We start from the raw sequence: 15,407 nt of genomic DNA on the forward strand, positions 1-15,407 counted from the left end.
ACATGAGCTAAGCAATAGAAAGTAGTAAGTCTCCCTTTTTTAAATACAAATCCACAAAGTTTTATATACAACTCCAATACTCATGAATACACATAAGCTTGTGTGGGAATAGGTGATTTTTGCAGCATTTAAAACTTTTTTATTTGCAAGTATATGTGCACCAATACCCCATAGTGTGTAACTATTTGGTCGTCTTGGCAGCCCTCCAAAATATGTATTTAATTAAACTCTATTTTTGTAAGGAGAGCTAAACCAAACTTTGTGGCTTTGTGTGTGTATACATATATCTATCTGAATCATAAGCATACAAATGTAACCACTTAACACCCAGTGCCATGTAGCTTGTTAAGTTAAAGGGATACTTTAGTCAAAATTAAACTTTCATAATTCAGATAGAACATGCAATTTTAATCAACTTTCTAATTTACGCCTATTATTATTTTTTCTTTGTTCTCTTGGTATCTCTATTTGAAAAAGCAAGAATGTAAGCTTAGGAGCCAGACAATTTGTGGTTCAGCACCTGGGTAGCGCTTGCTGATTGATATCTAAATGTAGCCACCAATCAGCAAGTGCTACCAGGGTGTGGAACCAAAAATGGTCCGGCTTCTAAGCTTACATTCTTGCTTTTTTAAATAAAGATATCAAGAGAACGAAGATAAATTAATAATAGGAGTAAATTAGAAAGTTGCTTAAAATTGCTGCTCTACCTGAATCATAAAAGTTCAATTTTGACTAGACTATCCCTTTAACCTTACAAGCTACCTGATTAAACCCTTAACTGCAGGGATTTAAGAAGTGTGGTGCGCAGCTGCAATTAGCAGCCTTCTAATTACCAAAAAACAATGGCAACCAGGCAAAGCCATACATGTCTGCTATTTCTGAACAAAGGGGACCCCAGAGAAGCGTTTACATTCATTTGAGTTATGACTGCACAAGCGATATGTAAATAATTTCAGTGAGAACCCCAAATTTTGTGAAAAAGGTTAACAATTGTTTTAATATGATTGTATTTTGCAGCGAAATGGCAGCATGAAATATATCAAAATAGGCCTAGATCAACACTTTGGGTTGTCTACTAAAAATATATATGTATTTAAACAAGGCTCTATTTATGTTTTAATTGAGTGATAGCAAAAATGCTAAAAATTCTTTAGTCTTTTGGGCAAGTTTTAGTCTGGGGGGAAAAAAAAGAATACCTAGGTAGGCTGACTCTGAGGAGCTGCAGTGCATTACTATTTATTTATAAAATATTTTACCAGGAAGGATACATTGAGATTTATCTCGTTTTCAAGTATGTCCTGGGTCCACAAAACATTGCCATGCTACAATTAGGGTACAATAAAATACAGAAACAATATTAATACATAATATATGCAAAATTAAGCATAGAACAGGTAGGACATATATAATCAACCATGACAGGTGCATATGTAGAGAGGGATCTCTTAAAGGATTTTAGGCTTGGGGAAGGTTTGAAAGTGTGCGGGAGGTCGTTACATAATTGTGGTGCTCTGTAGGAAAAGGAGGATCAAGCTGCTTTCTTTTTGTATGGAGGCAGACTAAATAATGTGCTGGTACTGGATCAGAGGTTATGGGAGGTGGGAACAGCCGGGGAGAGCATTCTGCTCAGGTAGGGTGGGAGCTTCCCAGAAAAGCTCTTAAACACAAGGCTGGAAAGATGGAGGGTGCGTCTGGATTCCAGCGACAGCCAGTTTAGTTCTTTTAGCATGTCACAATGGTGGGTCCTGTAGTTACATTATAGCACAAAGCGGCAGAACGAGTTATACAATGTATTGCATTTATTAAGGTGAGTTTGCAGTGCAGGTGCATATACTACATCCCCGTAATCCATGATCGGCATCAGCATTTGCTGTACAATCTTTTCCTTTACTGTAGGGCTGAGGCAGGATTTGTTTCTGTACAGGGCACCTAGTTTTTAGATGCAAGTTTTTCTATGTGGAGCCCAAAAGATAGATTGGGGTCTAACAACATACCCAAGTATTTGAAAGAGTGGACTGCGGTCAGTGTGGAATTTGATTTTGTTTTGATGCGTAGATGGGAATTTTGTAGTTTGTGTAATTTAGATGCTGTTCCAAAGATCATTGTGACAGTTTTGTCAGTGTTTAGGAAGAGTTTGTTTTTTGAGATCCACTTTTCTACCTCTGTGAACTGGTCTTGGAGCACTGCCTCAAGCTGCGGCAGATCGGATTTGCTTGCATAGATTTCCGTGTTGTCTGCGTACATGTGAACAGTTGAGGATTTTCAGACATTTGGCAGATCATTTATAAATAATGTGAATAGTAAAGGGCTGAGAATGGAACCTTGGGGAACACCACACGTGACTGGGAGAGGGAGGGAGTCGCTGTCAGAAATGGAGACATACTGTGATCGATTCGATACATATGATCGAAACCAGGTTAGCGGGCGATCACCAATACCTGAGTTTTTTAGTTTGAGCAGTAGTATGTCGTGGTCTACTGTGTCAAAGGCCTTTGCAAAATCAAGGAAAATAGCTCCAGTTAGGTCTCCTTGTTCCATGCCAGTTTGGATGTTGTTGCAAACTTTTAGGAGTGCAGGAATAGTGGAGTAGTTCGGGCGAAAACCTGATTGATCAGGGGTCAGATAGTTAGATTGTTGGTAATACTCACATAGTTGCGTATGGAAGCACTTTTCTAAGATTTTTGACAATACTGGGAGCAATGATATTGGGCGATAATTAGAAACCAAGGTTATCTCACCACTTTTATGGATAGGCACTACTCTTGCAGTCTTCCAAAATTTGGGTATGTAAGCAGACACCAAGGATTCGTTAATTAGGGTTGTGACAGGTTAAGCAATCAGGTCCAGACTGGTTTTTCATTTTTAGATCGATGGGTACAGGTCTAAAATTAAACTTCTCTATATTGGGCCTTTAGAGTGGCCTGATCTCCATTTGTAGTTTCAGGAATGTGTAATTTATTTGTTTGTCAATCAGGGTGGTGGAGCATCCAATAAAATAATTGTTTGGTTGTCCACTTTGACAGTGGAGGGTTCGGAGTGGATTGGTGGAGTGTGTACTGGGTGCTAGCTGATGATTGGTGGCTGCACATATGCATCTTCCCATTGGTTCAGCTAGCTTCAAGTAGTGCAGTGCTGCTCCTTCAACAATGGATACTAAGAGAGCAAAGCTAATTTAACAATATAAGTAAAAGGGAAAGTTGTTCAAAAGCATATGCGCTATCTTGAATCACAAAATAAACATTTTATGGTTTTCATTCCATTAATATTAAAACATTTTTTTTTAAGTATATCCTTGTGTTACAATAATGTCATTTGTAAACTCAGAATTTGTATATAGGTAGGTTACATCGTTTCAGTTTAATCAAGGTTTGTGGTAAGGACAGAAATATAATCTTTAATGTGAAAATCGATTCCAGTCTGCTCTAGATTGTCCTAAATGCGTCTCCTCAAACTCCCACCACACAGTCCTTATATCACTCCTGATTACTTCAGGGTTACAACTTCACCGCTTGTATGCACAGCTCTGTACGAACCGCAGCATACCTACGTACACACTTGCCTCTGTCACACAGAAACCAGCTACACTCCCACCCTGATCTATAAATCCACACGAATCTAGAATACTTCCACTTGCACCTCCCACAACTTCTATTGAATACTTCCACTCCCACTCTGGGCCGCTCTCACTCCATAGTGAATCCTAAGTGCACCTCCCTCTCTCTGTGTGCACCTCCCCGTACACATGCACACGCCCCACTTACCCCTCCCCTCTCTCACTCTGAACCTTCCCACTACTTCCCTTTGCACCGCCCCTATCTCTGGCCTCCTTACTCTATATCAGTCTGCGCTGTACTATGCAGCCCGTTCTGCACAGCCAGTTCCTGTTATTTGTTCATTCTCGTTGCCTCTCACCGCTTGCTGATGCCCAGCCCGCCTCCTCGTATTATAAACCCCTTGCCTGCTCCTCCTCCCCGCACCCTCACTCCCCCAGCAGCCAGCTTCCCCCTCCCTACTCCCCCGGGCAGATCCTCCCCACTCCCACCTCCTCCTGCAAGCCATGGCGGAAGTTCTCAGACGTCAGCATGCTAGGGTTAAAGGAGAAGCCGCCCCGAGGCCCCCAGCACACAGGGATGAGGGTTTGGGGACGGCGGCCGAAACGATGACCGTGTTCATCAAGCTTTTGGCCGCGGCTTTTTACGGGGTCAGTTCGTTTTTTATCGTAGTGGTGAACAAGAGCGTGCTGACCAACCACAGGTAGCGGACTGCGGGCTGGCAACTTGGGGCAAAGTTCAGTCTGGGGGGAGCGAGGGGGAAGAGAACTGCCTGCGATTGGGATGCTGATGCTGTTAGTGGGATGCAGACAGAAAGGGTTAATACCTGGTGTTTAAGGGACATTTATCTGCTCGTCTGAATTCTCCTTATTTGCCTCTGTCCTGGGAGCTTTCACCTCTGTGCATAGTTTTTACAACTAATATAGTAACAGTAGTTTGTGTCCAAGCTGCTGGCATCTTTACTGAGGCGTCTGCTGTACATAAAGGATAAGCTGCTGTTATGTTGTGCTGTGAGCTGACACATTGCTATATTTGTTATAACTGCTGCAGTGCTGTTTATACAACGTATCATTCATTCTTTAGCGGCTAGTGCCAAAGTGAGAGCACGTTCATGTCTGCAGTTTGCCAGCATCTCCTACTAGAATAATGATACCGTTGTGTATGGCATGGGAGAGGAGCACTGCACCAGTGTGTGTGTGTGTATATCTCTTAAATCCTTAATGCATATAAACAATGAGAACTTTATTAGTTGGTGTGTATATATGTATGTATATGTGTGTGTGTGTGTGTGTGTGTATATATATATATATATATATATATATATATATATATATATATATATATATATATATATATGTGTGTGTGTCTATCTTAAATCCTTAATGCATATAAACAATGAGAACTTTATTAGTTGGTGTGTATATATGTGTGTGTGTATGTATATGTGTATATGTGTATATGTGTGTGTGTATATATATATATATATATATATATATATATATATATATATATATATATATATATATATGTGTGTGTCTATCTTAAATCCTTAATGCATATAAACAATGAGAACTTTATTAGTTGGTGTGTATATATGTGTGTGTGTGTATATATATATATATATATATATATATATATATATATGTGTGTGTGTGTGTCTATCTTAAATCCTTAATGCGTATAAACAATGAGAACTTTATTAGTTGGTGTGTATATATGTGTGTGTGTGTGTGTGTGTGTATATATATATATATATATATATATATATATATATATATATATATATGTGTGTGTGTGTCTATCTTAAATCCTTAATGCATATAAACAATGAGAACTTTATTAGTTTGTGTGTATATATGTGTGTATGTATGTGTGTATATATATATATATATATATATATACTACATTTTTATTAAAACTTAATATAGGGATAGTCTAGAGATACAGTGCTAGCAAGTTTGTCATGAGTGCCACCGTGGGCACTTTCTCTGCACTACTTCCTTATAAGTTTAACTTTAGACATTATTATAAGCTTTTATGATCCTGAATGATATTCAGTTCATCTTTCCAGTGATTCTGTTGTCTTATCAGTATTATCTTTTTGGTCACTTTAATAGATTCTTAAAAAAACATTGCTGCATAGTTTCACAGGTAAATTTAATGAAATATTAATATACATTAAATATTAAGTTAGCAGGTTTGGTCGTTCAAATTATAACCTGGGTGTGACTTTACTTGCACCCTCACTCCGGTTTAGAAAATACTTTTCTGTATTTTAAATTAAAACTTCTGTTTTCAGTCTGACAAAATGTTCCTTAAAGTGTTTTTTTTTTTTTTTTTTTTTTAACTTAAAGGGACACTGAACCCAATTTTTTTCTTTCATTATTCAGATAGAGCATGCAATTTTAAGCAACTTTCTAATTTACTCCTATTATCAAATTTGCTTCATTCTCTTTGTATCTTTATTTGAAATGCAAGTTTAGATGCCGGCCCATTTTTGGTGAATAACCTGGGTTATTCTTGCTGATTAGTGGATAAATTCATCCACCAATAAAAAAGTGCTGTCCAGAGTTCTGAACCAAAAAAATAAGCTTAGATGCCTTCTTTTTCAAATAAAGATAGCAAGTGAACAAAGAGAAATTGATAATAGGAGTAAATTAGAAAGTTGCTTAAAATTGCATGCTCTATCTGAATCACAAAAGAAAAAAATTGGGTACAGTGTCCCTTTAAATATGTCTCTAAGTTTCTGTTTTTATCAAAAAAACTATTGTTCAAACATATTGTGCATTTGCTTGTAAAATATTTAAACACATTCATTTCCCTTAGCAGAAATGTTTTTGTAACCAATATTTTTATCTTTACACATCACTTCAGTTTATTAACTAATTTCATTACACATGTACAGATTATTATAAAACCCTTTCTTAAAAAATATAAATACAAAATAGTTGCGTGCACTTTTGTTTTTAAACAACAAATAGTTAAACTGTGAAATTTAGTTGGAGCAGTTTTTGCTTTTAAAGATTAAAAAAATAAAAACCTTTGAAACTTCTAAAAATATATGGTCCTGTTTGAGGTTTGCTGTGTAACCTTACTCCTAATTGACATCTGTAAATACTGGCAGTGGAATTCCTGGACCAAATAACTCTATACTCGTGTTACAACTGAACTGATCTCTGAATAACTAGTACGGGTTTTTTTTTTTTGTCTTTTTACTGGAAAGCATTTGCACTGATTTTACATCAAAGGGCAACCCCTGAAGGCATTAGAGACCATAATTATTTGTCATTCTGCTCCTCTTGCAGGTTCCCCTCCTCACTATGTGTTGGACTTGGTCAGGTACGTAGCAGTGTGTTTTTATTTTTTTTATTTATATTTTTGACCAACAAAGGACAAAAATATACGAAATACACAAAATTGTCATAAAAAAAAGTAATTCAATAACAAATTACACTATATAGTTCAGATAAACATGACTATCATATCAATGTGTATCCAGATTAACTTAGGGGAAAAGTCCTGTATCAACATTATTGGGGTAACAAAAACTAAAATAAATAGTAGAGCTTCTAATTATACTGACATTTTTGTGTCTCAGGCCTTTTGAGGCTTTTAAAGGGTTGGCTGGTTTAGGCCTTTATATTTCATCACCTTGGGTTGAATGCTGTCGTTGTTCCCTGCAGATGCTGGCCACAGTGCTTGTTCTTTGGGTTGGAAAGGCACTCAAGGTGGTTCACTACCCAGACTTTGACAGGCACATACCTCGAAAGGTAAGTCTTAATCTGATACGTAATATTCTGCATATTGATCTTACATAATACCTACCTCATGTTAATAACAATGCATGCAGTCATAGGATGCAAAGACATTTAACCTGGATTTTTTTTTTATTGAGTGGCAAAATATGTATTAGTTCTATTCTAGAGCTATGTACATATTTGTGTATTGTGTTACTGCGCTAAATTTTCTGTACTTACACTGTTAAGTTAGTCCTCCACCCCCTAAACATTTGTTATTGAATATTGTTTGGTTTAAAAAAAAAGTCAAAGGATATTTTTTTCTTCAAGCTCTAGATTTTTTTTGAGGAATTCTCAAGATTTTCTATGAAATGCAAGCCAACATTTTCTTTCCTAATTCTCAGAGCATACAATTTTAAACCAGTTTCCAGTTGACTTCTCTGATCTAATTTGCTTTGTTCTCTTATCTTTTCTTGAAAAGCATACATAGGCTCAGTAGCTAAGAGCTAGCTGCTGATTTGTGGCTGCACATATATTACTCCTGTCATTGGATGTGTTCAGCTAGCGCCCAGTAATGCGTTGCTTATCCTTCATTAAAGGATATAAAGAGAATGAAACACATTTAGTAATAGAAGTAAATTGGAAAGTTATTGAAAAATGTATGCCTTATCTGAATCCTAAAAGAAAGAATTGGTGTTTAATGTCCCTTTAAGATTTCATAACTTGTCAGAAACTGCTCTACAGCTAAAGGGATAACCTAAATTCTTTAAAGTGAAGGTAAACTTTGGTGAATGAAAGCCCGTTTTTTAAAAATACTATTAAAAACAGGGGCACTTTCATTCATTAAAGTTTACAAAGCAGCCGTTTTGATTAAAAACTTACCTTAGTTTTTTTTCACAGCCAGAGCAGCTTCCCCCCCTCCTGGAAATTCTCTCTTCACACGTCAGCAATGACTAATCCGGCTTCCTCCAATCACAGCATAGCCTCAGGCAATGACTGGGGGGGAAAGCCGTGATTGGAGGAAGCCGGATTATTCATTGCTGACGTATGAAGAGAGAATTTCCAGGAGGGGGAAGTTTACCTTTACTTTAATGCACAATAAAAATTGTAGTTTAAAGGAGCATGTAATACATTCTAATTACAAGAATAAGATATAAGTTAAAACTGTTGTGTGAACATTTTCTGAATACACGGAAGGGACCTAAAACTCCCAAAAAATATCTTTCAGTAATAAAGCATACAATTTTAAGTAACCTTTTCAATGCACTTTTTATCAAATTAATTTCATTCTCTTGGTATCCTTTGAAAGCACATCAATGTACTAACAATAGTGCATTGCTGCTCCTGAGCATACCTAGGTATGCGTTTCAAGAAAGCATGAGAATGAAGCATTATTATTATTATTATTATTATTATTATTTTTTTTTTGTGGGGGGGTAATCAAATTTAGTTTGTTCTTTGCATCCTTTAATGAAAAGCATACCAAGGTAGGCTCATAAGCAGTAATGCACTAATTGGTGGCTACAAATGTCTCTTGTAATTGGCTCACCTGATGTGTCCAGCTCCTAGTAGTTCATTGCTGTTCTGAAGGAACAAATTAAGAATAGAAGGAAACATTTTTTCTCTCTCCTGCATTTTCTATCTGAATCCTTAAATAGGTTTTTGGGTTTCATTGACCTTTTTTAAATGTTTGCGTTAACTTCAGTGATTTTAAAATTCCTTTAGTTAAAAACAAATACATGCTTGTGCACACCTCCATTTTTTTTTTTCTGCATATCATTTGCATAGTAAACTCTAACTGGTTTTCAAACCTGTTCTCAGGCCTCTCTAACAGGCCAGATTTTGAGGATATCTGAACTGAAGCACAGGTGAAATAAGCTGATTAGTAAACATGGTAATCCTGAAAATCTGGGCTGTTGGGGAGGCCTGCGTATAGGTTTGAAACCCAGTGCTGTATAAGGACCCAGCAATCCATTTGTCCCCAGTATGCCTCCTCTGTATTGTCTTTATCATATCCCTGTAACACTCAGAATCTGTTACGATCTGATATTTATTTATTTTTTTCTCATCCACAATCCGCCTGGTCTATGGAACAAGCTAGTCCATAATTGAAAAGCTAGGCTTTTCTTTTTGCACAGCTGAATTTGTAAAGTTTTTATCAAATTTGCTTCCTTCTCTTCTTTGTTGAAGAGCTATCTAGATAGGTAATGTGTGCATGACAGGAAATCATGCTGCCATCTAGTATTCTTGCTAATGTATGACAATGTTGGAAAAACTGCTGCCATATAGTACGGCAGACACGTGCACACTCATGAACTTACCTTCCTGACTTTAAACAAAGGATAGCAAGAAAACAAAGAATTTGATAAAAGTAAATTAGAAAGTTCAAAAATTGCACTGAATCATGAAAAAATTTGTTGTATGTATTTCCGTTTTAAAGAGGATCTTAGAACTTCTGTACCTTTTTCAAGCGTCTCCAATTTTGAATATAAAATTTACTGTAACTGAGTCTTTATGAAAGTAATTGCATTTTTTTTCTCCCTGTTCATTTTAGACTTTTCCACTACCTCTGCTGTATTTTGGGAATCAAATTTCAGGATTGTTCAGCACAAAGAAGCTCAAGTATGTGTGATTTTTATTTATTTTATTTTTCTTTAAATAACCCACATGCATTAAAGGGATTTTTTTTGTTAAAGGGATACTAAACCCAAATTTACAGCTTAGGAGGCAGCCCATTTTAGGTTCAGCACCCTGGATACTGCTTGCTTTAATTGATGGCTACATTTAGCAAACCAATAAGCAAGTATAACCCAGGTTCTCAACCAAAAAGGGCCGTTTTTTAAAGGGACACAGAATCCACATTTTTTCTTTCATGATTCAGATAGAGCATGCAACTTTCTAATTTACTCCTATTATCAAACTTTCTTCATTCTCTTGGTATCTATTTGAAATGCAAAAATGTAAGTTTAGATGCCGGCTCCTTTTTTGGTGAACAACCTTGGTTCTTGCTGATTGCCAATCAGCAAGTGTTTTCCAGGGTTCTGAACCAAAAAATAGCTTAGATGCTTTTTTTCAAATACAGATAGCAAGAGAATGAATAAAATTTGATAAAAGGAGTAAATTAGAAAGTTGCTTAAAATTGCATGCTCTATCTGAATCGCGAAAGAAAAAAATTGGGTTCAGTGTCCCTTTAAGCTTTACATTCCTGCTTTTTAATTAAAGATAGCAAGAGAACGCAAACAAATTAATAGTTGTAAATTAGAAAGTTGGTTAAAATTGAATGCTCTATCTAAATCATTAAAGAAAACATGTGGATTTTAGTGTCCCTTTATTGTTGATCCTGCAGGGGTACTTAAAGGACCAGTCAACACAGTAGATTTGCATAATCAATAAATGCAAGATAACGAGACAATGCAATAGCACTTAGTCTGAACTTCAAATGAGTAGAAGATTTTTTTTTTTTTCTGACCATTTTAAGGTGTCTTTTTCCACTCTCCCTGTACCATGTGACAGCCATCAGCCAATAACAAATGCATACACGTACCATGTGACAGCCATCAGCCATTCACAAATGCATACACACTTATTCTTGCACATGCTCAGTAGGAGCTGGTGACTCAAAAAGTTTAAATATAAAAAGACTGTGTACGTTTTGTTAATGGAAGTGTCAGTGAGCTGGGACACTGAGATCCCAGTCTGTTTGATTTAGCACAATTGGGTGCTGCTCCACTTGTGAGTACCTTTTTGATAACCTAACAAATCTTTCACCAACTGTATTACACCAGGAGGCGCCTTTGTCTTTTTGTGATTTTTTTTTTTTTTTTTTTTTTTTTACAGAGAAAACTTGCTCTATCTGAATAATGAAAGTTTAATTTTGATTGAGTGTCCCTTTAATTACTAGGAGCTGACATTTTTGTATCCAAGCATATTCCTTTATAATTTTAACCACAAGCAAGTTTTGCAGTATTGCATATTACCGTCCGCTAAGAACAGGCACATCGGTATAAAATACAATGGAGGCGCCGTTCTTTTACAAGTGTGCGTGCACACAATGCCTATGAGCGTTTGTTAGGAGCTGCATCTTTTTTTAAATTAAACCTAAATAAATAAAAAGTGAAACGGCTGTATTACAGTACATGATCTTTAGACAACCTAAGGTGCATATGTCAGTTTAATTATTGAAACAGACACTTTACTTAACAAGTGGTGATCCAGTGTACACAGTTATTTTATGAATGTTACTTCAGGGTTAAACAACTCAGAGTAGTTACATTCAGCTTGCTTGTGTTTTACTTTAAAGGCCAGCGCAGTTAGGACGGCATGGAACATCCTAACATCGGGAAGGGGTTCATTTCTGATGAGTCTATATAGTTTGGAAACAAGCTTCCATGGTAGCTAAGATTTAAAGGAACATTGTACTGTAAATATTATTCTGCTTTAATATGCTCCCATTTATGTGTTTAAATGCTGAAGAATATTAAATAGTTATGGATTACTCCTTTACCTTTATTTTGTCATTTATTAGCTTATTTTGCTAATTAAAACCACCTATACAGTGGGGGATGGAAGAGAGGTAATACAATCTTCCTTTTCAGTTGTTTTCTCTAACTATTGGCCATTGTGTATCGAGGATTATAATAAAAGTAGTGTACTATAAAAATGTTCTCCTTTTTGGAGGAACACTAAAGTCAAAATAATTTTTGATTCAGATAGAGCATGTCAATTTAAAAAACTTTCCAATTCACTTCAATTATCAGAATGTGCACAATCTTTTTATATGCAACAGCTCCGACTGAGCATGTGCAAGAATTCACACCTTATACGTATATACATTTTGTGATTTGCTAATGGTCACATGATTCAAGGGTTAGGAAATTGAATTAACTTTTTGAAATTTGTCAAACATCTACTATTCATTTGAAATTCAGACTAAGTGCTTTTGCATCACATTAATCATTTTTCTTTCATGTAATTAACAAGAGTCCATGAGCTAGTGACGTATGGGATATACATTCCTACCAGGAGGGGCAAAGTTTCCCAAACCTTAAAATGCCTATAAATACACCCCTCACCACACCCACAAATCAGTTTTACAAACTTTGCCTCCAAGGGAGGTGGTGAAGTAAGTTTGTGCTAGATTCTACGTTGATATGCGCTCCGCAGCAAGTTGGAGCCCGGTTTTCCTCTCAGCGTGCAGTGAATGTCAGAGGGATGTGAGGAGAGTATTGCCTATTGAATGCAGTGATCTCCTTCTACGGGGTCTATTTCATAAGGTTCTCTGTTATCGGTCGTAGAGATTCATCTCTTACCTCCCTTTTCAGATCGACGATATACTCTTATATTTATACCATTACCTCTGCTGATTTTCGTTTCAGTACTGGTTTGGCTTTCTACAAATATGTAGATGAGTGTCCTGGGGTAAGTAAGTCTTATTTTCTGTGACACTCTAAGCTATGGTTGGGCACTTTATTTATAAAGTTCTAAATATATGTATTCAAACATTTATTTGCCTTGACTCAGAATGTTCAACTTTCCTTATTTTCAGACAGTCAGTTTCATATTTGGGATTATGCATTGAATTATCATATTTTTCTTACCTCAAAAATTTGACTTTTTTCCCTGTGGGCTGTTAGGCTCGCGGGGGCTGAAAATGCTTCATTTTATTGCGTCATTCTTGGCGCAGACTTTTTTGGCGCAAAAATTCTTTTCCGTTTCCGGCGTCATACGTGTCGCCGGAAGTTACGTCATTTTTTTGACGTTATTTTGCGCCAAAAATGTCGGCGTTCCGGATGTGGCGTCATTTTTGGCGCCAAAAGCATTTAGGCGCCAAATAATGTGGGCGTCTTATTTGGCGCTAAAAAATATGGGCGTCGCTTTTGTCTCCACATTATTTCAGTCTCATTTTTCATTTGCTTCTGGTTGCTAGAAGCTTGATATTTGGCATTCTTTCCCATTCCTGAAACTGTCTTATAAGGAATTTGATCTATTTTGCTTTATATGTTTTTTCTCTTACATATTGCAAGATGTCTCACGTTGCATCTGAGCCAGAAGATACTACAGGAAAATCACTGCCTGCTGGATCTACCAAAGCTAAGTGTATCTGCTGTAAATTTTTGGTAGCTATTCCTCCAGCTGTTGTTTGTAATAATTGTCATGACAAACTTGTTAAAGCAGATAATATTTCCTTTAGTAATCTACCATTGCCTGTTGCAGTTCCCTCAACATCTAAGGTGCAGAATGTTCCTGATAACATAAGAGATTTTGTTTCTGAATCCATAAAGAAGGCTTTGTCTGTTATTTCTCCTTCTAGTAAACGTAAAAAGTCTTTTAAATCTTCTCTCTCTACAGATGAATTTTTAAATGAACACCATCATTCTGATTCTTTGGACTCTTCTGGTTCAGAGGATTCTATCTCAGAGATTGATGCTGATAAATCTTCATATTTATTTAAGATGGAATTTATTCGCTCTTTACTTAAAGAAGTACTAATTGCTTTAGAAATAGAGGATTCTAGTCCTCTTGATACTAATTCTATACGTTTGGATAAGGTTTTTAAAGCTCCTGCGGTTATTCCAGAAGTTTTTCCTGTTCCTAATGCTTTTTCTGCAGTGATTTCCAAAGAATGGGATAAATTGGGTAATTCATTTACTCCTTCTAAACGTTTTAAGCAATTATATCCTGTTCCGCCTGACAGATTAGAATTTTGGGACAAAATCCCTAAAGTTGATGGGGCTATTTCTACCCTTGCTAAACGTACTACCATTCCTACGTCAGATGGTACCTCGTTTAAGGATCCTTTAGATAGAAAAATTGAATCCTTTCTAAGAAAAGCTTATCTGTGTTCAGGTAATCTTCTTAGACCTGCTATATCATTGGCTGATGTTGCTGCAGCTTCAACTTTTTGGTTGGAAACCCTAGCGCAACAAGTAGCAAATCGTGATTCTCATGATATTATTATTCTTCTTCAGCATGCTAATAATTTTATCTGTGATGCCATTTTTGATATTATTAGAGTTGATGTTAGGTTTATGTCTCTAGCTATCTTAGCCAGAAGAGCTTTATGGCTTAAGACTTGGAATGCTGATATGGCTTCTAAATCAACTCTACTTTCCATTTCTTTCCAGGGAAACAAATTATTTGGTTCTCAGTTGGATTCTATTATTTCAACTGTTACTGGTGGGAAAGGAACTTTTTTACCACAGGATAAAAAATCTAAAGGTAAAAACAGGGCTAACAATCGTTTTCGTTCCTTTCGTTTCAACAAAGAACAAAAGCCTGATCCTTCGTCCTCAGGAGCAGTTTCAGTTTGGAAACCATCTCCAGTCTGGAATAAATCCAAGCCTGCTAGAAAGGCAAAGCCTGCTTCTAAGTTCACATGAAGGTACGGCCCTCATTCCAGTTCAGCTGGTAGGGGGCAGGTTACGTTTTTTCAAAGAAATTTGGATCAGTTCTGTTCACAATCTTTGGATTCAGAGCATTGTTTCAGAAGGGTACAGAATTGGTTTCAAGATGAGACCTCCTGCAAAGAGATTTTTTCTTTCCCGTGTCCCAGTAAATCCAGTGAAAGCTCAAGCATTTCTGAATTGTGTTTCAGATCTAGAGTTGGCTGGAGTAATTATGCCAGTTCCAGTTCCGGAACAGGGGATGGGGTTTTATTCAAATCTCTTCATTGTACCAAAGAAGGAGAATTCCTTCAGACCAGTTCTGGATCTAAAATTATTGAATCGTTATGTAAGGATACCAACGTTCAAGATGGTAACTGTAAGGACTATATTGCCTTTTGTTCAGCAAGGGAATTATATGTCCACAATAGATTTACAGGATGCATATCTGCATATTCCGATTCATCCAGATCATTTTCAGTTCCTGAGATTCTCTTTTCTAGACAAGCATTACCAATTTGTGGCTCTACCGTTTGGCCTTGCTACAGCTCCAAGAATTTTCACAAAGATTCTCGGTGCCCTTCTGTCTGTAATCAGAGAACAGGGTATTGTGGTATTTCCTTATTTGGACGATATCTTGGTACTTGCTCAGTCTTTACATTTAGCAGAGTCTCATACGAATCGACTTGTGTTGTTTCTTCAAGATCATGGTTGGAGGATCAATTTACCAAAAAGTT

At 36.6% G+C, this 15,407-nt stretch overlaps 1 protein-coding gene across 1 annotated transcript in view; it reads left to right on the plus strand.

The window, feature by feature from the left end:
- Window positions 1–4,026: 4,026 nt before the first annotated feature.
- LOC128640929 (UDP-N-acetylglucosamine/UDP-glucose/GDP-mannose transporter) overlaps window positions 4,027–15,407 on the plus strand; it is a 167,855-nt gene continuing 156,474 nt past the window's right edge. Inside the window, exons 1-4 of the mRNA XM_053693389.1 lie at window positions 4,027–4,254; window positions 6,857–6,890; window positions 7,235–7,321; window positions 9,843–9,910. Coding sequence (XP_053549364.1) covers window positions 4,058–4,254; window positions 6,857–6,890; window positions 7,235–7,321; window positions 9,843–9,910 — 386 coding nt within the window. The 5' untranslated portion in view covers window positions 4,027–4,057. The remainder of the gene's footprint in view (window positions 4,255–6,856; window positions 6,891–7,234; window positions 7,322–9,842; window positions 9,911–15,407) is intronic.

The sequence above is a fragment of the Bombina bombina genome, chromosome 10 (genome assembly GCF_027579735.1).
Source record: "Bombina bombina isolate aBomBom1 chromosome 10, aBomBom1.pri, whole genome shotgun sequence".
NCBI classification, from domain to species: Eukaryota; Metazoa; Chordata; class Amphibia; order Anura; family Bombinatoridae; genus Bombina; species Bombina bombina.